This window comes from Thalassophryne amazonica, chromosome 7 (genome assembly GCF_902500255.1).
Source record: "Thalassophryne amazonica chromosome 7, fThaAma1.1, whole genome shotgun sequence".
NCBI classification, from domain to species: Eukaryota; Metazoa; Chordata; class Actinopteri; order Batrachoidiformes; family Batrachoididae; genus Thalassophryne; species Thalassophryne amazonica.
In genome coordinates this window covers 88,695,286-88,720,294 of record NC_047109.1, presented here as the reverse complement: position 1 = coordinate 88,720,294, position 25,009 = coordinate 88,695,286, and the positions used below count along the sequence as shown (strand labels likewise).

At 39.8% G+C, this 25,009-nt stretch overlaps 1 protein-coding gene and 1 pseudogene across 1 annotated transcript; one reads left to right on the top strand and one right to left on the bottom strand.

Annotated features, from left to right (window-relative positions):
- Positions 1 to 759: 759 nt before the first annotated feature.
- LOC117513491 (MAGUK p55 subfamily member 6-like) lies at positions 760 to 5,596 on the bottom strand (the record flags this gene model as incomplete). Its single annotated transcript, XM_034173666.1, is given in 7 exon segments — positions 760 to 1,706; positions 1,708 to 1,797; positions 4,918 to 5,003; positions 5,006 to 5,045; positions 5,149 to 5,291; positions 5,294 to 5,350; positions 5,431 to 5,596. Coding segments are annotated over 7 exon segments (669 nt in total), but the record flags the coding sequence as incomplete, so codon positions are not given.
- A 6,164-nt stretch (positions 5,597 to 11,760) lies between these two features.
- Positions 11,761 to 24,028, top strand: LOC117513490 (annotated as a pseudogene).
- The last annotated feature ends 981 nt before the right edge of the window (positions 24,029 to 25,009 follow it).

Here is a 25,009-nt window from a genome sequence, read left to right as displayed (position 1 = left end):
TGTGGGAATAAAGATCTCAATTTTTTTGTAAGCATTTAAAACTTTTTCCAATTGCTGTTATTCAATGCTACTTTTACCATTGATTAAAGTTAAGACCGTTATTGGGTATCTCTCCCCATCCATATTTTTTTCATGACTGTGTGGACAATCTGATATCAAAAATCCATTATGGCACACTGTTTTCAGAGTAAAATTGCCAATAGTTATTCATCTCTGCTGACCTGCACTGGGCAGAAACCTTCACTCTCAAATTGTTGCATTTGCTGGAAGTTATATTCATGTTCTCTGATTACAAACTTTTTTCATATTTGCAAGGTAATTTTTATGCAACCATCTGCAGATGAATTGATGCAGAAGTTTTTTTTCTGAATTTGCTGTTGTCTTAATTTGGAAACATAGTGGTCTCTATCAGCCACCATATAAGACATCTTTATGCTTTGCATAAGTGCTCCAGTATTGGTGGTCAGAGTGAATTTCAATATTGGTGGTCAGAGTGATGAATTTCTTTTTGTTTGTGCAGAAAAATGTCCTGTAGAAACTTTTAATGCAGTTTGTGTTTGAAGAATTACACCCCCAAAAATTCTTTAAATCTCTGTAATGTGAACTCACCTGCACCAGACTCATTTTTAAAGCACTTTGGTATATGAATTTTAAAGAGACATAAAAGTTGACCAAGAAAAATTCACTTCCTGGTCCACCATTCTTCTTCATTGAGCAGCAAAACCGATTTGGGAAATGTAATAGAGTGATCATGAATCAGATCGTTACAAAACATGTTTATTTGACCTCTTAAAATACATGTCTGGAATATTGTAAAATATACCTTTGAATTAAATGATTTTTAAAGGTTAGGTGCTAGTAATCACATCAAAAGGGATATTTTTACCCTGTTAGTCCTGTGGAAAAGTTATTTCTTAGCACGGCAGTGACGGCTCTAAACAGTCATAAATGTATGAAGTGACTTATGATAATACAAGCCTGTGGTGCCCCAATTGGCATTAGATAAATCGTATAGTATTTTCTTGTATATCTGTGTGATATTTTCTCTTCCATCATTTAACTAATCCATGTGCAAGGAACCATTTTTCCCTTAAGGGAACAGAGAACGTGTCTCCCCTGTTGTTTTCTCCAAGCAGTTATGTAGTGAAGTAATACTTGATGTATATACACTGTAAACTGTAACACTGAGGTATTATTCTTTTGTGGAACAAGCCCTCATTTTTCCAGAATAAATATGCTTGTCCTATCTTGCATACAAATGTAAAATTAAAAACATAGCAAAAAAAATTTTTTTTTTTACTCTTAAACCTTCCTGACATAATGGTAAGTTGTTGTTTCCAGTCACCCTGAATCAAAACCATTTGCTTAAAACCATTTTTCCAATAAATAAGTACACTTTTTTTTGTTTTGATTTGCATAGTATGCTAGAACGTATCTGGAACGTCAGAGCAAAGTGACTCAGCTGCGGGTTGGAGTGGAACCCACATTCTCGCTGGTTTGTCCCCCACTTTGTCCTTGTGTGCAGCAGGCTGTTGGATCCCTGTTCCCTCTGGCTGCCCCATCTCTTCCCAGGCTGAGCATCTTGGGACACTTCAGTCTGACCAGTCAGGAGCAGAGCATCAGTACACCCAGCTGACGGGTACCCACTGCGGCTCTATGAACAATCGCTCGACGGCCTCCTGCAGTTTGTCAAAGGCCTTGTCCAGAATTGTCGTTGGTAATGGTCAGGTCAAAGTAGTGGCTGTACGCCCGGCGGATCCTGGCACTCTCATCCACGGTCTTCTTTAGGTCGTTCTCCTGTTGCATAAACAGATTGTGCTCGTGAGGATGGAGATGGCACCATGTTAGTTCCTAACCCCATGCGAGACAGTTCCAAAACACTGTATCTGAGCTGTCCTTGTAGCTCATTTTAAAAGAGAAATGTAGAGTAGTGATTTTTAACAAATAAATGATTTTAAATGTCTTTACTGGTTATTTTCCTGGCAGAAGCATTCAATGCACATGGTTAACTCAAGGACTGTCAAATGTGAAAACTGTTTTTACAGTTTGAGTATGATAAACTGTAATTTATAAGAAAACATCCGTTTCAGATTCATCGACAGGTTGTGGAGCTCAGAGGGCAAAATGTTAACTGGCTGTAAACCACTAACTGTAGACCAGTGGTTCTCACACCGGTCCTCTAGGACCTCCTAACCTACACATTTTCCATCTCTCCCTGCTCTGTCACAAGCTGATTAGTTTACACTTAATGATTTCATCAGCTTGTGGCACAGCAAGGAGAGACGGAAAATTTAGGTGGTCCTTGAGGATGTGTTTGAGAACCACAGTATTTTAGACATGGTAACATTTTAGACAGTCAAGTATTTTAGAAGTTTGAGTCATAGTGTAATCCTTGGTACTGTTTAAAACTAATCAACACTTTAAAAGAAACAAAAGGAGAAAAATTCCCCCCATTTGGAGGCTAGAATCCTCTTGGTACTGAAATCATTTATCACAATGTTTCTTTGTGTGTAGGCTTTCAGTTGTCCAGGTGGTTTCCATAGTAGAGAAGCTTGAATCTTCGACTGGACTGGGTTGCTTGACGCAAGGACGTTTCGCTTCAAATCGCAGAAGCTTCCTCAGCTAAAATTCTTGCTCTGGAAGTCCTGACTTCTGTCTGACTCTTGTAGAGAAGAATAAAACAGAAGCCAACAAAACTCTCTACCTCTCTATTCTACTCTCTACTCCTTTCAAGTCTCTACTTGAAAGGACCAAACTCAAACCAGACCACATCTGCCAACTCTTGGAGATCTGCCTCAACACCACGTATTTCCTGTTTAGGGGGAATTACTACAGACAGATTCATGGTTGTGCGATGGGGTCTCGGTATCCCCCATTGGGCCAATCTGTACATGGAGTGAGTGGAGAAGACAAGCCTTGACATCTTCACTGGCATCTCTTCCCAGTCACTGGTTAGATATGTTGATGACACATGGGTTAAAATCAAGCAACAGCAAGTTGAGGATTTTACAGAACACATCAACTCGGTGGACGCCAATATCATGTTCACACATGAGGATGCCAGAAATAACCATTTAGCCTTCTTGGACTGTGATGTTACGATTGGAGAGAACAGGCAGCTCCAGACAGGGGTTTACAGAAAACCAACTCACACTGACCAATATCTGCTCTTTGGCTCAGACAGAAGTCAGACTTCCAGAGCAAGAATTTTAGCTGAGGAAGCTTCTGCGATTTGAAGCGAAACGTCCTTGCGTCAGGCAACCCAGTCCAGTCGAAGATTCAAGCTTCTCTACCATTTATCACAATATGTATTTTTCTATCCACTGACTAAAGCCCCTTTCAAACCCAGTTGCTTCCTGTGGTGTCATGACGACGCAGGAATATCTGCGTCAGGTCCGCGCACCAGGAGGCAGACAAGTGAGGATGCAGTCTGCAGGTTCCCTGAACACAGAAGTCAGAGTGCACAGTTTGGCTGCAGACAGTTTGGCTGCTGTTCTGTTATACAACCCCTGGCAAAAATTATGGAATCACCGGCCTTGGCGGATGTTCATTCAGTTGTTTAATTTTGTAGAAAAAAAAAAGCAGATCACAGACATGACACAAAACTAAAGTCATTTCAAATGGCAACTTTCTGGCTTTAAGAAACACTGTAAGAAATCAAAAAAAAATAAAAAATTGTGGCAGTCAGTAACGGTTACTTTTTTAGACCAAGCAGAGGAAAAAAAAATATGGACTCACTCAATTCTGAGGAATAAATTATGGAATCACCCTGTAAATTTTCATCCCCAAAACTAACACCTGCATCAAATCAGATCTGCTCGTTAGTCTGCATCTAAAAAGGAGTGATCACACCTTGGAGAGCTGTTGCACCAAGTGGACTGACATGAATCATGGCTCCAACAGGAGAGATGTCAAATGAAACAAAGGAGAGGATTATCAAACTCTTAAAAGAGGGTAAATCATCACGCAATGTTGCAAAAAATGTTTGGTTGTTCACAGTCAGCTGTGTCTAAACTCTCGACCAAATACAGTAGTTTCTTTCCTCCCTTGACCGTGAGATGCACGCGTGTGAACCATCCTTGAGCAAATGTGGAGATGTCTGGAGTTCTACTTGATGTTGACATGTCCTGGACTTATGTCCTTTTCCTGTGATGAGAGAGTCTGAGGAGAGAAAGGAACTAACTGCCTGAAGACAATTTTTTTCCTTTTCTTTCCTCCTTTGACAGCGAGATGCGTGCGCATGCGTGCGAACGAACCATCAAGCAAATGTGGAGATGTCTGGAGTTCTACTTAATGTTGACATGTCCTGTCTCAGGACTTATGTCCTTTTTTTTTTTTTTAACTGTGATGCGAGAGTTTGAGCAGAGAACAAGGAACTAATGCCTGCAGCCAGACTTTTTTTTTTTTTTTCTTTTAACTGTTCACATGTGCGCGCGTGAACGAACGTCCATGAGTGGACTAGAGATGTCCAGACTTTTTACTGGATATTTCTGGCAATCAGTTCTGAGGTCTTTTTTTTTTTCCAATGTGTAGTTTTTACTGCATTGAGGACACGGTATAAAAACAATCCTGTGTGATTTATACTGCGGGAACAATGGAACACAGCAGGAATCATAAATTGGCTTTGAGTCACACTGGGTAACGCCTCTTTGTCCCGACTTGCCCTGGAACCACTTCCTTTCTGCGTCGAGCACAGGACGCCACAAAAATTAAACAAGTTTAATTTTTCGGCGCCCGACTTGCTTCCTCCTTTGTGTCGCCGAGCTGCATCGTCTCGGCACTGAGTTGCTTCCACGCGGCGTCGTCATAATGATGCACGGCGCAACCGGGAGCACCCCCGTGGGTGTGAAAGGGGCTTAACAGACTAATTATTTTGGCTTTTGTAGGCTGGTTTATTATGCCAACTATAAAACCTACTGTGAGCAGTTTGGTGGTCAGTCCAGCGTCGACCACGGCTTTGTGCATAGCTCTTAGTGTGTCCAGTTCAGGAGCAGCAATAAACCCACAAATGGCATGAACTCAGCAGTCTTCAACATTTTCAGGGCCTGGACAGAAAACATCAAGAGCATATCACCGAAAGGTTTAAGAAGGGAGGGAAGAAAAGAAAAACAAAAACTAAATCTTGACCGTGTTCAACATTCAACTCACCTGAGGATTGACATCGAGGATGCAGGTCCGGCTCGTGTCCACCACTTCATGGATGGAGTCTATCTTGGTGCCATAAAGGTTGCCGTCGTATTCGCCGTGCTCCAGATAACGGCTGTCCTTGATATCCTTTTCCATCTCCGCCCCGTCACAAAGCAGTAGTTCTGTCCGTGTCTTTCCTCTTCCCTCGGAGGCCGTGAGGTGACTGGAGGGAAGATGTGAAGAAACGTGTTACATGCGCTCTGGCAGGACATCTGGGAGTGACCTTTGACCTTGCACACTCACAGGGTACAGTGGTTCCATATCGCAGTGGGTTCATGACAATCAGTCTGTTCTTCAGGCTCCGCCTACCAACACCCTGGGCTCCGATCAGTACGAGCGTTTTCCTCTGAAACGGCGGCATCTTTGCTACCTCTTCATAAATCTGCAGCTCGTAACGGTCAAATTCTGTTCAGAGCAACACACGGGCTGGGTGAGCAGCAGAATTTCATCTGTGTCTGATTCACTGCAGTGGCAAAAAACTACGAGCGACGGCCATTTGGAACTCTATTATAAGATAACTTACTTCTCCCTCGTATTGATTCTGTTGCAGGCAAACGTGAGCAGGCAAAGTGTACGTGCATGTGAACCTGCTTATGTAAGGTGCATTTGAGTGTTGTGCTGTTTATATGGCACTAGTGCTGGACAGGTTTTTGAAGTTTTAAGACATGAAAGCTTTTTGGTGATGTGATGTGCCAGCTTTTTGCCGGACAACACATAATTTTTTGACCAACATGTCCACATGAGCTCAAATGGCAGTCTTATTCAGAGTTTGCGAGCCCAGAGGGTAAAAATGACAATGATTCTTACACTGGACTTTGCGCTGCTTTATGCCGGATGTACGATTGAACCCCATTTTCTTTCTGTTCAAAACATCAGGCAGACAAACGGGTATTTTCATGATACCTGAAATGGGGTTTTTAGTGTCTCTGAGGTACAGTATTTTATCTGCAAAAATTACTATGTTTTTAGGACACCTGATGGTCCACAATAGTTTTCTTAGCAGATGTATAATAAGACCTCTTTCAAGGTTTAAATTTCTTCAAGTGTGCACCTGTCACTATCAAGGGGCGAATCCAAATCCAGATCTGAAGTTCCAGTGAGTTTTATTGCAGCTTCCAGGGGAAAGAGAAATAGAAAGCAAATGACCTGAGGAGATCTGCCACCAAGGCACTGAGCAGGCTTTGCTGCACTCATCTTCTGAAGGTGACTAGAGTTGCATGTGTGATTACATGGCTGACTGGAAAGCAAACAGACCAACGCAGAGGGTTGAGGGATGCTGGAAGTGGACAAAGCAGGAGTGATACTGAGGTGGAGGGCAGAGCTGTAGGTGTGGCTAAGCAGCAAGGAAACAGGTGATCATACAAGCATCCAAACAGATGGAGACAATGACCTGGTGATGAACATGTGAAAAGCCTGAGTGGAACTCCTGTTTGTTTGGCAAGCAGGTGTGTGGGAGAGATGAGCAACACACATGCCACTTTCTGCTCTGCTCCGTCTGCTTCTCGCCACGTTTAGCTGGTTTATTCATAAATTATCTTTAAAAATCTAAGTGAAAATTACTCTGCTGTATGTCACATTAATGTTTTAGCATGCTTTCCAAAGTAAATGTGCCTCACTGGCAGATTGCTGGAGGAGGGGAACCTGGAGGCTGCTGAGCTGCAGAAACAGAGGATAGAACAGTTGCAGAGAGAGAGGAGGCGTGTCCTAGAAGAGAACAACGTCACACACCATCCAAAATTCTTCAGGTGACCTAAATTTCTGACACCATTTTAAAAAGTGAGAGAGATTACTATGGTGGCCGAGAGAGGCCACAACACTTACACATGAAGACAACACAAGCAAATGCAATAAATACAAACACACAATCACCTGCATCAGTTCAACCACAGGTAGGTGCATCAAAAGCATATTGCAAATTCAGAAAATTCTTGCAAACATGGAGGACACAAATATTACCTCCACCGCATGCAGCAGTTTAATTTGATGTCTGCTGTAAATTCACACAATGCACCCAAAAATAGACACACTGCAAACAACCACAACACAACAGAGATATTAATACCACCAAAAAAAAATTCTAATAATTTCTGCCCCGAAGGACTTTTCTGACTTCTATTGTTCAGTTTATTGCAAACAAATAAACACAAAAATGTGGCCTTCTTCAGTGTAAAATCATCAATAAAGTAAATGAAAAGTCAGTGGTACATTGACAAGTCTTGTCAAAAGGTCTTTTGGTCTTTTAGTTTCAGTATTTCACTCCTGATTCATGTCACAATCCAAATCCTTAAAAAGTTATATCCATTTTGCTCCGTGACAATCATTACTTTGGACAGTCGCCTTCTCTAGCATAATTTGCCACCAGATGGCCTGATGTCGATTAAACCAGGGTAGAAGTCCCAGCCTGACCGGAAAATCACTAAGGGCTCTTGAGCAAGGTCCTTAATCCCCTAGTTGCTCCCGGTGTGTAGTGAGCACCTTGTATGGCAGCACCCTGACATCGGGGTGAATGTGAGGCATTATTGTAAAGCGCTTTGAGCGTCTGATGCAGATGGAAATATATAAATGCAATCCATTTACCATTTTACCCTAAGAGGCCTTTTGATTTGGGGGTCCAAAGGTCAAGGTCACTGGAGCGTCCATTGTAAAATCTTCTTCCTAACTATCTTATTGTCACCAACCTTGGTTATGACACCAAGAAACCTATTGTTCCTGTGATAGATTGGAATCCTGTCCAGGGTGTACCACACCTCACGCCCTATGACTGCTGGAATAGGCTTAAGCACCCCCGTGACCCATTAAGTGAGTAAGTGGGTATAGAAAATGGATAGATGCATGGAAGCTGTTCTCTTAAAAGATCAGTGGTCAAGCTCACTGGAGTGTAGTTTGTAAAAATCCTGTGAGTGCAGTCAGTTCTTGGTAATTCATTCATTCATTCATTCATTCAATCGTTGTCTATACCCACTTCCTCAAAAAATAATAATATGAAGCCTGGACTGGAGCCTATCCCAGCAGTCACAGAGCGAGAGGCGGCGTACACCTCTGGACAGGATGCCAACTTATCACAGGGCTGCATATACAACCCCAATTCCAATGAAGTTGGGACGTTGTGTAAATGTAAATAAAAACTGAATACAATGATTTGCAAATCCTCTTCAACCTATATTCAATGAAACACCACAAAGACAAGATATTTAATGTTCAAATTGATAACTTTATTGTTTTTGGGCAAATATTTGCTCATTTTGAAATGGATGCCTGCAACACATTTCAAAAAGTTGGGACGGGGCAACAAACGACTTCAGCTTCATTGGAATTGGGGTTGTAACAAACAATCACATTCATACACTCCTACAGTAAAACTTGTAAAACTTGTAAAGTTTCCAAGTCACCGATCATGCATGTCTTTGGAATTTGCACGTGAGGGAACTCACACAAACATAGGAAGAACATGCAAACTCACTAAAGAAAGGACCAGGGGCTAGTGATTCCAGGACCTTCTCACTGTGAGGCAACAGTGCTAACCACTAAGCACCATGTCACCCTAAACATGTGTTAGGGTAATGACACAAAGATGCCTATTGGCTTTGGGATCCAAAGGTCAAGGTCACTAAACTGTACTTTGTAAAGCCTTCAACAAAAGTGCCACTTGTCACCGTTAGACTATCAAGGTTTGCCTATGCAGCAGGGGTTAGTGCAGACTACACACTTGTTTGTATTCATAAGGGCTTTGTGTTAGTGTGGTCTTCATGTGGAAGTGGTGTGACCTCTCTCAGCCACCGTAATTTCTGAGCATGCAGTTTGTGTCAACGAGATCTCTCCTGCTCACACCCATCAATGATTCACAGTTTGTATCACTCTTGCCTCCACAGAAAGTCAAAGAACGACAGCTGGGTCAGTAACAACACATACTGGGAGCTGAGGAAGACCCCGGCTTCACTCACATAGACTTTCCTGTACTGTGGTGACGTCTGAGCTGTGACTCATCCAGGCTGGTTCTGGAGACAATGACGCCGATGATGATGATGATGATGCCTTTTTCCAGACTTTTACCATTCACATTCAGTACCGTTCTTACCTATTGCAATTCATCAAAGCTATGCCTTAATTGCGAGCGCTTATCTCGGTTTGAAAGCATGTTTATGCAAGTGTATTTTGTGTTTACCTGTTACTGTACACCGTACTATTAAAAAGTGACTGTCTGTGTAATAGAAAAGGAAAACTTTTGGTACTTGCTCCACGGTAGCTTCAAATGTACTGAACAACCGGTTACTTTAGCTGTTGACTTATAAGGAACATTTTCTACCTCTGAGAAAGCTTTGATATAAGTGTATGCCTCCAACATTTCTGCACCTGCCTGATGCCTTACAGGTTTAATTTATTTCTGTTGCGTCTTTTACATGTTTTTTAAACAATATCATTTTGCAAGGACTTCTTTACAACATGAACTGCTGCAATGATCCTGAATTCCTTGCTGGAATGTTTGTCTCATAACAGTGTAATTAACATTTTTCACTATGATGGGCAACTTTTATCGACAGCAGAAAATTGCGAGTCCAGCTGTCTTTCTCTGTAACTACTGCCACCATTGTCTTTTGGTCACAGGGCTTTCTATTCTATATTCTAAAGCATTCTATTCTATTCTATTCTATTTTGGGACACATGTATCCAATATTATGCTCCATGAGCTCTAATAAAACGTCTAATCCTTAGTTTTTGTCATTATCATTGAGCCACTTATGTCTGTGTCTGCAAAACAGTGACAGATGGCAGGTGCACACCATTTGTCTAATAAAGGTGGTTGAGAATGACTGACCTCTTACCAGAAACTGAGGTAAAACGTCTCCACAGAGCAAGAACCTTCTGGTCAAGTATTCTTACAATGAAAAGTGGAAGATCTGGTTTACCAGTGTATGTGATCTACAGTACTCTATCTCTCAACAGAGGTTTTACCTGCCATTTATATGATTCTAATATTTTATAACATGAAATACATCAAAGTTAAACAGGAAGGGACACTGAGACGGCGTAACACCCGCACATTACATGTTTGATGTACAGATGTGATTCAGTGATGCCATCGTATCTGGTTTTGTGTGGCATTGAAATTTGATCAATTCTGTCCAAACCTGAATCACTTTATCCTCAACACACAACCATCCACCGTGTTTAAACGTTTTTGGTTCCAAACTGTTTGAGATAAACATTTATAACCTTGAGTTTCACCCTTCAAGGTCACCTAGTGCAAAGACTATGTGATCAATAGAAAGGTTAGATATATGGCTTTATATTAGAAATCTAGGTATAAATTTCCTAGAAGGCACACGGGTAAGTTTTTATATAATGCTTTTTTCTCATTTATTTAGTAATAAGTTACACTGCTTGACATTAAAAAAAACTTTTCACTTTATTGTATTTTAAAAATGGATTTTCATTTCCTGTCACAAAACAAACAACAAAGGCCAGCTTAATATGTTTTATATTGACATAAAGGTGAAAGATCAGTTATGGAGTGACGTGCTGCAGGTTTATGGTGTGCAGTGTTGGCCTGCCCGTACAATCACAACATGTTACTTTGCTCTGTAAGTCCAGCGTTTGTTGCTCTGGGTGTTGGTTTGGCTTTGATTTGTGTGTCATGACACTTTGATAACGGCGGTTTAATTGCTGACATGCACTCAGTCAATTAATAAAGAACTTTAAAATTCTTTATTTTAAATATTTAATAAAATATTAAAATTAAATTATAACAATAATTTAAATAGAATTCTAAATATAGTTATAATAGTCTAATTTATATTATAAATTAAATTATATTTATATTATACATTTATGATACATCTATATTATAAATATAGTGTAATAATAATTAATAATTTAATAACAGGATTTTAAATATAAATATGTTATTTAAATATAAGTATATATAATATAATATATAAATATTCTAAAAAATAAATGTCATTATTGGGAGGATGGCCACGGGGAAGACCAGGACACGCTGGAAGGATTCCATCTCGGCTGGCTTGGAACGCCTTGGGGTTCCCCGGAGAGCTGGGGGAGGTGTGTGTGGATCAGGAGGTCTGGGCGGCTTTGCTTGAGCTGCTGCCCCCGTGACCCGACTCCGGATTAAAGCGGAAGAAAATGGATGGATGGATGGAAAATATCATTATAAATTATAATATTTCATGTTATAATAGTTTAATATTCATTAGTTTATGTATTGTTTGTTTTTTATTTATTTTTGTTTTGTTTTTGTTTTTTGTTTTTTGTTGTTGTTTTTTGTTTGTTTGTTTTGTTTTGGTTTGGTTTGAGGTTTTTTTTTTTCCCTCATTTTTACTTCTTGTTCTGAAATAGCCTGTTCTGGCATTATGTTAAACTGGAGAAACTAACTTTTGTTACGCCATATTTTGTTGTAAATGTTTATTTTGCATAATTAATTAAGTTTTAAAAAACATTTCTTCTTCTTGATTTGTGTAGGTGAATTTAAATGGCAGCGCCTTCTCTGACCACGCCCCTAAAAATGACTGCCTATATGTTGTGGGAGGGGCGTCATTCTCAACAACTTCCGTCATTTGTCGGGGCATGTTTGTTTAAAAGTTGTTAAAGCAGATGCAGCTCGTAAACAAAGTTTTTCGTCCTGGAAAACACGTCGCTAAAAGAAGAAGTCGAGGAAGCGGTAATAATTTTATTCATTTGTTTCTGCCATAATGTTGAATTGTATTGTTTAAGCTAGCTGTTATGTAGCAGAAGAACCTGCGTTAACTTTTTCAGTTTGCAGATGTTTTTCCAGTTTGATGACTTTTCTTTAAGATGCAGATTTGTGCTATGATGATTTTATCTGACAGCTTTCAGCCCCCTGACTCGTCCTTTCTTTGCTGATTAGTATTTTTATTAGGTTCCTGTGGTCCTGCTGCACCATCATGCTTTCCACAGCCACCAGAAACTTTGTGGAGGAGGTGGATCGTGGTGGGTTGTTGGTCCCAGTTTGCAGTCTCAATGACACTATTAACCTTCTGACAGTGGTGGTGAAGCGAAAGCGTAAATGGGTCTGGCAGAAGCCAGGTATCTTACCACTGACTTTAGCCTCAATGATATACTGAAAGGAGATCCACCCATAAAACCAGGTAAACCTATTGGCAGCTTCTATATTGTTACGACGAGTCATAGAGATTATTTTCTAGCTATTTTTTAGAACATGATGATGCATGTAAATTCACGGGCCGTACTTCTGCAAAACAACATGGATGAACGGATAGAAGATGATGAGATTGCAAATCTTGAATTACTACATGAAGCTGCATAGTTTGAGTCTTTCTAGTCCTTAAAAGTTGCCGAAGCTGAATGGGAGGACCAAAACTATGTAAATCTGTATAAGAAATGTTCGCAAAGAAAAGGAAAAAAAAAAAAACAACAAAGTGGCTATTGATACGGTACCACATTCTGATACTTCGTACAGTATACAAACAATGAATGTTTATGAGTGCAATGGTAAGAACATTTCATTCGCTGAAAGATGAAATGTTCGGAACATTTCATCTTCAGCGAATGAAATGTTCTTCCCATTCGGTACTTTAACGTTTCCCATAATGCCCCTGCGCTTCCCAGAATGCTCCGTGGTGCCAGCAGCGTCCTGGCATTTCAAAGCCATGTAAGCAGTGGCTAGCGAGGATGTGGTTGGTGCCAATTCAGCGAGTTCATGAGCGATTATGATGATGACACATTCTCTCACATGAGTGGGTTTTCTAGAAGAGGCGTAGCACCTGTGATGAAACTGCTGCTGTGCCCTGATGTTGTCTTGTCCATACTTCACGAAGTGTGTTTACATTGTGCCCTAAACCAGAACTCTGCTGAAACCGACCCTCTCGCATGAGTCACAGACCGCGAGACAGCATGAGAATCACAACTGTGAAACAGTGAATTACACAAATGAAAAAACATTCATTATTTGTTTTATATAACTCCTTAAAACAGATCCTTGTCATTTGATATTTTATTACTTTATAAACAAGAGAAAAGGGACTTACCTTTGGTGTGCGTCGCTGGTCCTTTGAGGTTAAGAGGTTCCAAATAGCCCAACACGAACTTTAACAATCCAAAATTGTTCTCAGTCAAGTTGCAAAAACAGTCAGATAGTTCAAAAACAATCCTGATGATGCAGTCCATATCTGATGCCGTGCACTGACTTCTTTGTGTACAGACTGCCGTCCGCTTTCCTCAGTCCAGCGGAAAGTCACAACAGAAATTCGTCGAACTTTTTGTCCATCTGCGCTTGTACTTTAGCTACAGATGTAAATACTGCAAATGCCTCCAGATGGTTTACTACGTCCTAATAATAATAATAATAAGCTCATTCAAATTGCCATCAGTCACCAAAACAAACCCCCCATGCTTGTTTTTAAGCTAAGGGCCATCGCCGCTAGTGTGAGTGTGCCCGGTGATCGCAGCATGCAATAGCACAAAACATATAGTATCAAAATGGCACACTAAATAGCACCACAATTGCATGGTAAATGGAACACAATGGCAAATGGTATGAATAATCCATGTCACGGGACACACACACCACCAGTCAAATGACAAGAATCTATTCAGGCATTATCTATATCCAGTAACAAACTGCTGTGTTCATAATCACAGTGATTATCTTACAGCAACATGCACCCCCTGACCACCAGCGATACATGAACACAGCGATTGCTGAGTGAAATAACATCAGCTGTAAATAAAATCACTGGGAACTGTGATATTTGTAAGAAGGCAATTACAGCATGTTCTTCTAAAAGTACTCTGCGCACGTGTCTCCAGAACTTGCCCCATGTCTTTAAAGATAGCTAGAAAATAATCTTTGCAGCTCATTGTAAGAAAAGCCACTCCCAAACCTTTATTTGTTGGATTTCCTCCCAATTCATTAGGCTTTTTAAGCGTGGACATTCTGCTTCACATCAAAATGTGTGACTGTCCACAGCTGTCACAGAGACAGACTCATCAAGTACAACGGGACATTCGGGGGCAACCTTCAGGCGAGCGTGGATGCCAGTTTTGAACATTCCACTGTGAAAATACAGGGCAAAGAGTCTTCCAAACTGCAGTCCTCCTTGGTAGTTTGAAGAAAACAAGAAGTGGACGTACCGTCGCTCCTTCAAGATACCAACGACAGGTAATGCCCCCACGTGTGTGACAGAACTACACACTGCAGCGGTGATCTTTGTCCAACCATAAAGTTGGACACAGCAGGAGGTGAGGTTGAATATTAACGTGTTGTTTGATGTAATTCTTACTATTTTTAAAACCACATTCACAAATACTTCAGTCTGTTGTAGCATTTCCTGACCAAAATAAATATTCCACTTTTGTTTTACCTTTTATAGTCTTAACAGAGCTGTAATAATTAATCAGTTATTAAAGTAATTGTCATCTATTTTGCGAATCAATTAATCATTTTGAGTCTTTTTTAATGTCCAAATTCTCTGATTTCAGACATTAAAGACATCATTCTTTCCTTTGGGACGCACTAAAAGATATTTTGACATTTTTATGGACCCAAACAACTAATGGATTAATGCAGAAAATAATCAACAGCTTATTTAATAATGAAACTGATAGTTCCCTGCAGCCCTATGAAATATGTTAGGAATTGTATCTTCTGTGTTTTGTGTCTCACAAATAGGCAAATCTTCCATGTTTTTGCCATCTTTCTTTCTTTCTTTCTTTCTTTCTTTCTTTCTTTATACCCTTTATATATGATATTTTTATTACTATTATTGTAAAACACGTTTTATGACAAAATATTTGAACACAAGGTTGAAAGTTATTGATAGAAATTATGGTTATGATTTACTGGTATATTAACCAAAGGATAATTGATAATCAGAAAATAATCAATAGTATTTTTAAAAGTTAGATTAATTGATAATCAAAACTAATTGGGAGATTAATCAATTTAAAAATATTGCCATTTGCATACCTAAATATAACCTTTGCTGTTTTCATTAATTCAATCTCAGGATGCTGGACAGTCCCACTGTCTGATCCAGCAGATGAAGGAGAAGCAGAGGCAAGTGTTTGGTGTTGTGAAGGAGCGTTATTGTGACCACACAGCCCTGTTTCTGTCATAGAGGACATGCAGCTGGGAGGACAGTGTGAGGAGGTCTGACCTGCGGGCCCAAGATCACTAAGGTATATTACTTTTTTATGTTGTACTTTGAGTGTCACTTTTGGAAGAGAAAGTCTCCTGTGATATCCTCATTTCTCTGTTGAAAGGGGTTTTGAACATGACTGACATCTTACCAGACTTTGGGGCACCATTTCTCCAGCACACAGCAATAATGTACTTGAATAGTCTGTAATCTAGTTTGTTCTTGTTGCTGCTGAAAGTGTTAAAAAAAAAAATTATAATAATAATTTTAAAAAATTAGCTTTTAGTGTCCCGCACCCTCACAATGTGCCAGTGGCACTTTCTTGGCCAGAGGTGGTAGAATTCTCTTTCATCTTCATTGAAAACAATGGATTAAACAGTTTACTGTACTGCCAGCATTTAGTTTTGGTAGCGTGAGTACTTTTTTGGGATCGTTTATGCTGTGTTTGTGGAGAAGAGTCTATCAGCTCTCCTGATCATCTACTAATCTGTAATTCTGCTGGAAAGTGGAATTACCTCTAAACCTGTACAGTAAGTTACTCCTTATTGTTAGCATTTTGTAACCCATATTTCAGCCCAGCAGAATGATCCCCAAATGGATTAATTAACCTTAGAAATTTGATTCTTCATAGTCTTTAACCATATGACGAATGTTTCTTGTTACGCAAACACATTTAACAAATTGATTCATTCAGCTGATGTTTTGTTGAATTATTTGTCTGACAGTCATGTACTTTCACTGCAATAACTCTGTACCTCCTAGTTGAAGAGGATTTGCTGGTGTACAGCATCGCAAAACAAGACCTCATCCGGTCATATAAGGGAAGCTTTGCTGAAAACATTGTAGCAGATGCTAGCAAGGGGAATGCAGACTTGAGAATTCCTGTGGATGTGAGTTTGCAAGAGACTGGTGTCCTGCTGCAAAAACAGCAGTTTATGCTGCTTCGCTGAAATTAGCCTATGTCAAACAATCAAAATGTGTGCCTTATCCAGAACCAGAAAATGCAACACTAATTCCTTTATCAGTTTTCGTAATTGTGGCAGAACATCAATATTTTGCAAACTATGATGTATCTGGGTCTTCAGCCTTTGAGATCAGAAGATGCCTGGGAAGAGCTTCTGGGGTCATGAGGTCACTGGATGTCTTTGGACCTAGGTCTCTTTGGTGAATCCTTTGGTACTGTTGGAATGACTTTGTGTCAAATGAGTGGTTACTTAGAGAGACGCTGATGAGGAGCTTCACTTGTATTGTGAGGGAGTGTCAGCTATGTCATTTTGGTCATGAACATTTTGCCTTTAGGTGTAAGAGAGGCACCATCATTGGCCATTTTTAGGCATCATCTTAAAACCTATCTTTTTTCCTTGTCTTTCGACCGCACTGAGACTTAGATTTTAGATTTTTGGGTGGATTTTATAGGTTTTAAATTTTATAGGGTTTTTTATTGTTTTATTTTTAATTATTAACTTGTTTAAATATATGTCTACATGTTTTAACTTTATGTTTTAGTGTACAGCACTTTGGGTCAGCTCTGGCTGTAGTAAAATGCTTTATAAATAAAGATGGTATGTGGCATGTTTCTCTGTGCATAATCCAACAATGAGGAACAAGGTGCCCCAGTGTTGAGGACCCCGGTGGGCAACCAATGGGACTGATGCCCACATTTCGTCCAGCTACAGTACATAGATGTGTACTATCAAGAGGTTGAAATGGACTCGTCGTCTGCTTGATGATTACCAGCCAGGACCCAGACTGAACATTCTGCCCCTAAAAATTGGTTCACCCTGCCTCCACTCCGCATGCGTCATTTCGGACCACAGCGGCTCGTCTAAGACGTTCTCTTCACCCAAAGCAAAGTCAGTTTTAAGCAGAAACGAGCCGATAATCGGTGACCCTTTGAAATGACAGATGCGCAGTGAATGCAGCAGCTAGCAGCTCGTCGTGCTCTGATCACTTCCTCCTTCTTTTATTATGATATAATGCTGAATTTATCAATCAATCAATTTCAATCAATTTTTTTTATATAGCGCCAAATCACAACAAACAGTTGCCCCAAGGCGCTTTATATTGTAAGGCAAGGCCATACAATAATTATGTAAAACCCCAACGGTCAAAACGACCCCCTGTGAGCAAGCACTTGGCTACAGTGGGAAGGAAAAACTCCCTTTTAACAGAAAGAAACCTCCAGCAGAACCAGGCTCAGGGAGGGGCAGTCTTCTGCTGGGACTGGTTGGGGCTGAGGGAGAGAACCAGGAAAAAGACATGCTGTGGAGGGGAGCAGAGATCGATCACTAATGATTAAATGCAGAGTGGTGCATACAGAGCAAAAAGAGAAAGAAACAGTGCATCATGGGAACCCCCCAGCAGTCTACGTCTATAGCAGCATAACTAAGGGATGGTTCAGGGTCACCTGATCCAGCCCTAACTATAAGCTTTAGCAAAAAGGAAAGTTTTAAGCCTAATCTTAAAAGTAGAGAGGGTGTCTGTCTCCCTGATCTGAATTGGGAGCTGGTTCCACAGGAGAGGAGCCTGAAAGCTGAAGGCTCTGCCTCCCATTCTACTCTTACAAACCCTAGGAACTACAAGTAAGCCTGCAGTCTGAGAGCGAAGCGCTCTATTGGGGTGATATGGTACTACGAGGTCCCTAAGATAAGATGGGACCTGATTATTCAAAACCTTATAAGTAAGAAGAAGAATTTTAAATTCTATTCTAGAATTAACAGGAAGCCAATGAAGAGAGGCCAATTTATGTGGAAATGATTGTTGTACAAAAGCTTCAGATATCTGTTGCTGAGATAGATGATGACTGGAGTGCAGTTTGAAGCAAAAATTAGGTGATAATCGGTGAACCGCTGCTGATGACGCATGCGCAGTGAAGGCAGGGTGGAAAAATTTTTAAGGGGGACCATTCAGTCTGCAACACCTGTTCCAGATTTGATTTGTAAACACTCTCTCCTGTTTGTTGTATATGTTTTATTTTTCTCTCTGTCTCTCTTTCACACATATGTGTGTCTTGAAATTAGCCCAGCAATTTTTTTTTTAATCTTCATCCCCAGAAGGACAGGGATTAAACCAACAAAAGATTCATTGTGACCTGTGGCTAATCAGCAATTCAGCAGTGACTACATCTGGTTACTAACATGTTTATTGGAGTTCAGTGCAATTAATATTGTGTCAATGTTCTGCAGATTTCCTTGAAAGAAATGGAAGCCTGAACAATGACAGTAATGTTACCATGGAGATACCCCCTCACACTACCATCGCCTATGGCCTCGTCGAACTGGAGGTCAAAGCTTGTGGACGGTTTGGTGAGAAAGAATTTATGTTTCTAGATTAAAAGTCTTTTCTGAGTTTCATGAATGTGAAATGGGATTGTAACAGATGAAGTGTTGTCCACAGAGCTGTGCGTGATGTCGGGTATAAGTGGGGGTTTTGAGGTTGATGGATCTGCAAAGGAAGTGGGCGTGAGTGCCGTGGATGCTGGTGTGCATGCATCTGAAGATAGCTGTGTTACACATGGTAAGCGAGTGTTTTCAGTTTTACGCTCTGCTACCACCAAACTCTTGACACAAACTGAACAAATGTATGTTGTTAAGTTAAAAAGGCTTCTCAGTGCTCCATTCTGTCATATCAGAATGTGAGCCTCCATTTTTGTATATTTATTTTTTCACTTTTTTGCCTCCAGTGTTCAGATTAAATTGATAAAAGTGATCAAATTTGGGGGTTTAATTTTTTCCCACTGCAGTAAGCAGGGCAAGCATAAATTAATGGAGTCAGTCAGTGGCCATTGAGTGGGTCCTTAAACTTTCTGTAAATAACTGTAAAAAATGCTGCATATTTCTGCATATATATACAGTAGTGTTCAGAATAATAGTAGTGCTATGTGACTAAAAAGATTAATCCAGGTTTTGAGTATATTTCTTATTGTTACATGAGAAACGAGGTACCAGTAGATTCTCACAAATCCAACAAGACCAAGCATTCGTGATATGCACACTCTTAAGGCTATGAAATTGGGCTATTAGTAAAAAAAAAAAAAAAAAAAGTAGAGAAGGGGGTGTTCACAATAATAGTAGCATCTGCTGTTGACGCTACAAACTCAAAACTATTATGTTCAAACTGCTTTTGTAGCAGTCCTGTGAATCACTAGTGTTTAGTTGTATAACCACAGTTTTTCATGATTTCTTCACATCTGCCTCTTCTGCACATGTCTTTTATTTAACAGAGGGAGTTTGCGGGGGATTCTTGCAAATAAATTAACTTCACACAGGCATCTTCTAACTGTCACAGCACTTACAGGTAACTCCAGACTGTCTTTGATCATCCTGGAGTTGATCAATGGGTGAGCCTTTGCCATTCTGGTTATTCTTCTATCCATTTTGATGGTTGTTTTCCATTTTCTTCCACGCGTCTGTTTTTTTTTTTTTTTTTTTTTTGACCATTTTAAAGCATTGGAGATCATTGTAGATGAACAGCCTATACTTTTTTGCACCTGCGTATAAGTTTTCCCCTCTCCAATCAACTTTTTAATCAAACTACACTGTTCTTCTGAACAATGTCTTGAACGTCCGATTTTCCTCAGGCTTTCAAAGAGAAAAGCATGTTCAACAGGTGCTGGCTTCATCCTTAAATAGGGGACACCTGATTCACACCTGTTTGTTCCACAAAATTGACGAACTCAGTGACTGTATGCCACACTACTATTATTGTGAACACCCCCTTAATTTCATAGCCTTAAGAGTGTGCATATCATGAATGCTTGGTCTTGTTGGATTTGTGAGAATCTACTGGTACCTTGTTTCCCAAGGTAATCTTTTTAGTCACATAGCACTACTATTATTCTGAATATATATATATATATATATATATATATATATGCACATTTTAATATGAAAAATGACCCTAAAATTAAAACAGTGGTGTTGTTCTGAATTGCAGTGTCCTGGTGGCCGTTAAGGCACCTGTTGCTTGCTGGATATTGAAGAAACCGCAGTCAGCACTGATGTCACTTGTGTGAAAAAGTAATTACTGTACCATAAAATTAATGTTGTGACTGCCTTCTACAAACATTTCTGACAAGTTCTAGCGAGTCATCCACAGTCCTTGATGGACTGTAATGGCATATGCATGTCCGACTGAGCAGCTGCAACGTGGGAGTTTAAAGACCTTATAACTGCTAAAAATTCCAACTTCAATTGACTAGAGTATTCAGATTGTCTCCTACAGTACAACTGGATACAATCTGAATGTCGTATCACCAAATTCATCTGCATATAATCGTGATCTGGTTTATATTTGCTTTGAATAACTGTGACTCAAGAGATTTGTGCATTGCTGTGAACTGTACCATTACACACACTGTTTCCAATTCAATGTTATATAGTGGTGAGAGCTTATGAGTAAGAGGAGAAACATCATAATGCAAGCAGCAGTGGCCACTAGGATCCAGGTGCAACCGACCCAGCAACAAGGCTTCATAAATCGCATGCCAACAAAAGGCCTACTTTACAGCCCGAAGTCCATACATGTCCCACTGTGCCATCGTTCTTATTTCTTATAATAGTGTATAAGAGTAGCTGCAGATTATGTGAAAAGCTGCCAACATGGCCTCAAACAGGAGGTTCACTAGTCCTCACCTTATCAATCAACACAAATGATTACTTAATCTACTAAAACACTTCCTACAAATTACAATAAATCTCCCTTCATACAAAATTATAATCTACATAATACACTAACCAATAGCTGGACAATTTTAAATGGAATTAAATACAAGATCCAAGAGAACACTATTTTTAATTTGTTTTTATGCATTTAGCCACTAGATGTCACTGTGGTGAGATGTTTTGATCAGTCCAAAAAGATCAAATAATTTTCTGAATACTTTTAATTTGATTTTTACAAACATTCCATTTCTTGCCGTCACTAATAGTCATGTTTGTAACTGTCAATCTGTGAAAAGACCGGTCCATTGGTCAATGTACAGTAAATATTTAAACATTTTGGGTAGAATCTTCAGGAATGCATTTAACTTATTCTTAGTAGCCCATTAAATAGAAAAAAAAGCTTGTTAGCAGTTTTTCTGAAGGGGTTTGGCATATTTCAGGAAAAAAGGGTTGAATCAGTTTATTTTAATGAATGATAATATGTTCAAATTTTTGTCATGATGTTTATTTATTGGCATAATTTTCCATCATCACTAAATTGCAGTCTAATTATTTTAGTGATAATATTTTCCTTTCCTCTTGTCCTTTATAAGGCCTTTTAACTCATGTTAGTTCTCCTCATCGCCTTCCCTCTTATCCTCTGATAGTAGGAAAGTTGAATTTGCACAAATATCCTCTTACAAACCAGTATCCAGCTGGTACAGTTTTCATTGATATTTGTTTGCAAACTGTCAGAATATTATTTGAGTAATGTACGAGGTCTGTGAGAAAAGTATCGTACATTTTTATTTTTTTCAAAAACTATATGGATTTGATTCCTATGTTTTTATGTCAGCCAAGCTTGAACCTTCGTGTGCATGTGTGTTTTTCCACACCTGTTGGTTATTATTGGTATACCTCGTATTAATCTTTTCCCCCATTTGAAGCACACGTGTGGAAGATTTTGACTTTGTAATAATCCAGTTGAATTCAAAATGAAAAAAAAAAATTGAAATTATCAGCAAACCATGAGAGAAAATTGGCATCATGGCATTGGCGTCTTCATGAGAGAAATTGGCAACATCAAATTCTGTGTTCTGTATATTTCCAAGGATTTACTGCTGCCAACATTTTACCCAACAGTTTTTATCTGTACTTGCATAACATTAGCAGATGGGCTCGACAGACACATGCAAATATCAATCTTGTTGTAGTATAACTCAGGAACGCAGTATACACTTCATACTTAGAACATTTGTACATTCTGGGGAGAAGGTCATTAGATTTTAAAGTTGTTTGGTGCGTATGTTAGCATGCAGGGGTCGTGGCCAAGTGGTTGGGACGATTGGTTTCAGTGCGGAAGGTTCCCAGTTCAAACCCCACCCCGCCATATTTCTTCATATAGTGTGGAGTTGAGTCAGGAAGGACATGCTGTGGCGACCCAGAGTGAAAATAAGGGAGCAGCCAAAAGGACTTTTTTTGGCACATATAGAGGAGGAATCTTTTTTTTTTTTTTTTTTGCCTGTCAGCTATTACTTGAGAATGCCATTTGCCTGAGAATTTATTCCCTGTGCTGGCGACAGTGTGTGGCTCGTGGTGGGTTAGTCATTCTCAGGTTTGTGTAAGCAACAACTCAATAACAGTAAATGCTATTGTTTTGGAACTCACAAACTTAAAAAAACATATAATGAAGACAAACTGATTAGATGGTAAACTTATGATGCTCCAGATCAGCTGGAAAAAAACAATTCTGTTTTGCCTGTGTAATATCTCATAGCTGCATTCACCACCTACTGGATGATCGGTGGCTGCTGGTTGGATTATGAAAAATTAGGAACCACTGTGGTTGAACTTTTCTTCTGTACTGTAAATTAGTGATGGAAAAATCAAAACGCTTTTTTCAAAACCTTTGCAACACTCGTATTCCAGCAAAGACATCACTTGCTGCAATTGTTATTGTGTGTTGAAAGATATGACATGTATATATTAATTAGGCTCCTCAATTACAAATACATTTTTTATCAACTTTCTGGGATGCCTAGAACTTGGTGGAACTCTCATGTAGTCTATTTTATTCATCTTGGTGAATGAACGTATTTAGTTTTTTGGAGGTGAATTGTGTCACATTCTTTTTGTGATTTTTATTTTCCATTTGCAGAACTGGAGCAGCTCAATCATCATTTCCAGCTGCTCTCAGACCTTCCGGCCTCCACGCGCTCCTCTCTACTCTGTCAGCTTACGATGCTTATGGAGGAGCAAGGAGCCATTAGTGCGCTACAGAATGTGGTGGGTGAGACCAAGATCTCAAATCCGCACTCAAGAGTTGTTGTACTGTGGTGTTAGCCCTTGCACGTCTCCCTCTGCCTCAGCTGGAACGAATGTGCCTGAGTCCGAGTGCTGCACCGGTTGACGTTAACGTGGTGTCCGAGAAACAAAGGTTCAAGGACTTTTTGAATCTTGTGGAGTCGGCTGAGCCAGACCTGTCGGTTCTCGGGGCCGTGCACCTCCTCACGAGTGCTTTGGATGGTGAGAACGCTCTGTCTTTAGAGATTTTAATTTCTGTTTTGAAGTCTTTTTTTTTTGGCACCATGTAATATGGACACTCTTTCAGAAATGACAAGCGATGGTCTTGCTGTTTTGGCCAAGTGCTGTCGTCCATCTGTCTTACAGATCCTGGAGCTCCTGGTTGGTAAAGTCTGTGTTTACATGTTAACTGCGAGTCTTCACAGTGATTGAGTTGGGCTGCATGTTTCTGTTTTGAACACCTGTTTAAGGTGCAGTGTGCGGTGGGAAAAGGACAGAAGCCTGTGAGCAGCACTGTGCTGACAGACCATGACTCTGGGATGATCGAACATCTGTTGGTCTCCTCTAACATGTCCCTGAAGAGAGACGGGGACACAGTGAAGACAGAAATACACCAGCAGCCAGGAAACCTTCATCTAGTCTGCTGCATCGCTGTCAGAGGTCTTAGCACATTGGCACAGTGAACTTGAAAGACTACGGTGACCAAGAGAGGGCACAACAGTAGCAAATGTGGAAAACACCTGCAGCAGTTTGGCAACAGGTATTAGTATCAAAAGATGTCTTCATTGTTCATTCATTCTTCATTCATTGTTTGCTGCAAATTCAGTCAGTGCGCTTTGCAAAGCTCCACAACACAAGCACTACCCACAGTTTTCTGCCCAGAGGAATTTTAATGATTTCTGCAGTTCAGAAGTTCAGTTCAGTCACAAATAACATCAGGAAGAAAACAGTTTGTCAGTCAGTCTCCCATTGCTGATTTTTGACCCCACTTTACATCCTGATTTCATCATTGAGGAACTTGGGACAGATTTTGCTTTATTTCAAAATTCATATTACCTACTATTTTATGTTCACTTAGATATAAGACTGATTATTAATACACTTGTATGTACAATTCCCATTTATCAATTGCTTTGCACCCAACACTACTATGAGCCCCCCCCCCCCTTTCCAAAAAGCCATGCAGTCCTGTTAACATCTCAAAAATGTCTTCTGTTGAAGAGCACAACATACTTTTCATGAGTTTCATGCTGCAGATCAGGAGGCTTCTGGTCAGAGTACAGGTGGTCCCAGTTACTTCAAACTGTACCCAACTGTCCACTTTCACCTGCTTTTACACTAGATTACTCCCCTGCAATCTATACCAATTTAAAGTTCATGTGGGAATAAAGTTCTCAATTTTTTTGTAAGCATTTAAAACTTTTTCCAAATTGCTGTTATTCAATGCTACTTTTACCATTGATTAAAGTTAAGACCTTTATTGGGTATCTCTCCCCATCCATATTTTTTTCATGACTGTGTGGACAATCTGATATCAAAAATCCATTATGGCACACTGTTTTCAGAGTAAAATTGCCAATAGTTATTCATCTCTGCTGACCTGCACTGGGCAGAAACCTTCACTCTCAAATTGTTGCATTTGCTGGAAGTTATATTCATGTTCTCTGATTACAAACTTTTTTCATATTTGCAAGGTAATTTTTTATGCAACCATCTGCAGATGAATTGATGCAGAAGTTTTTT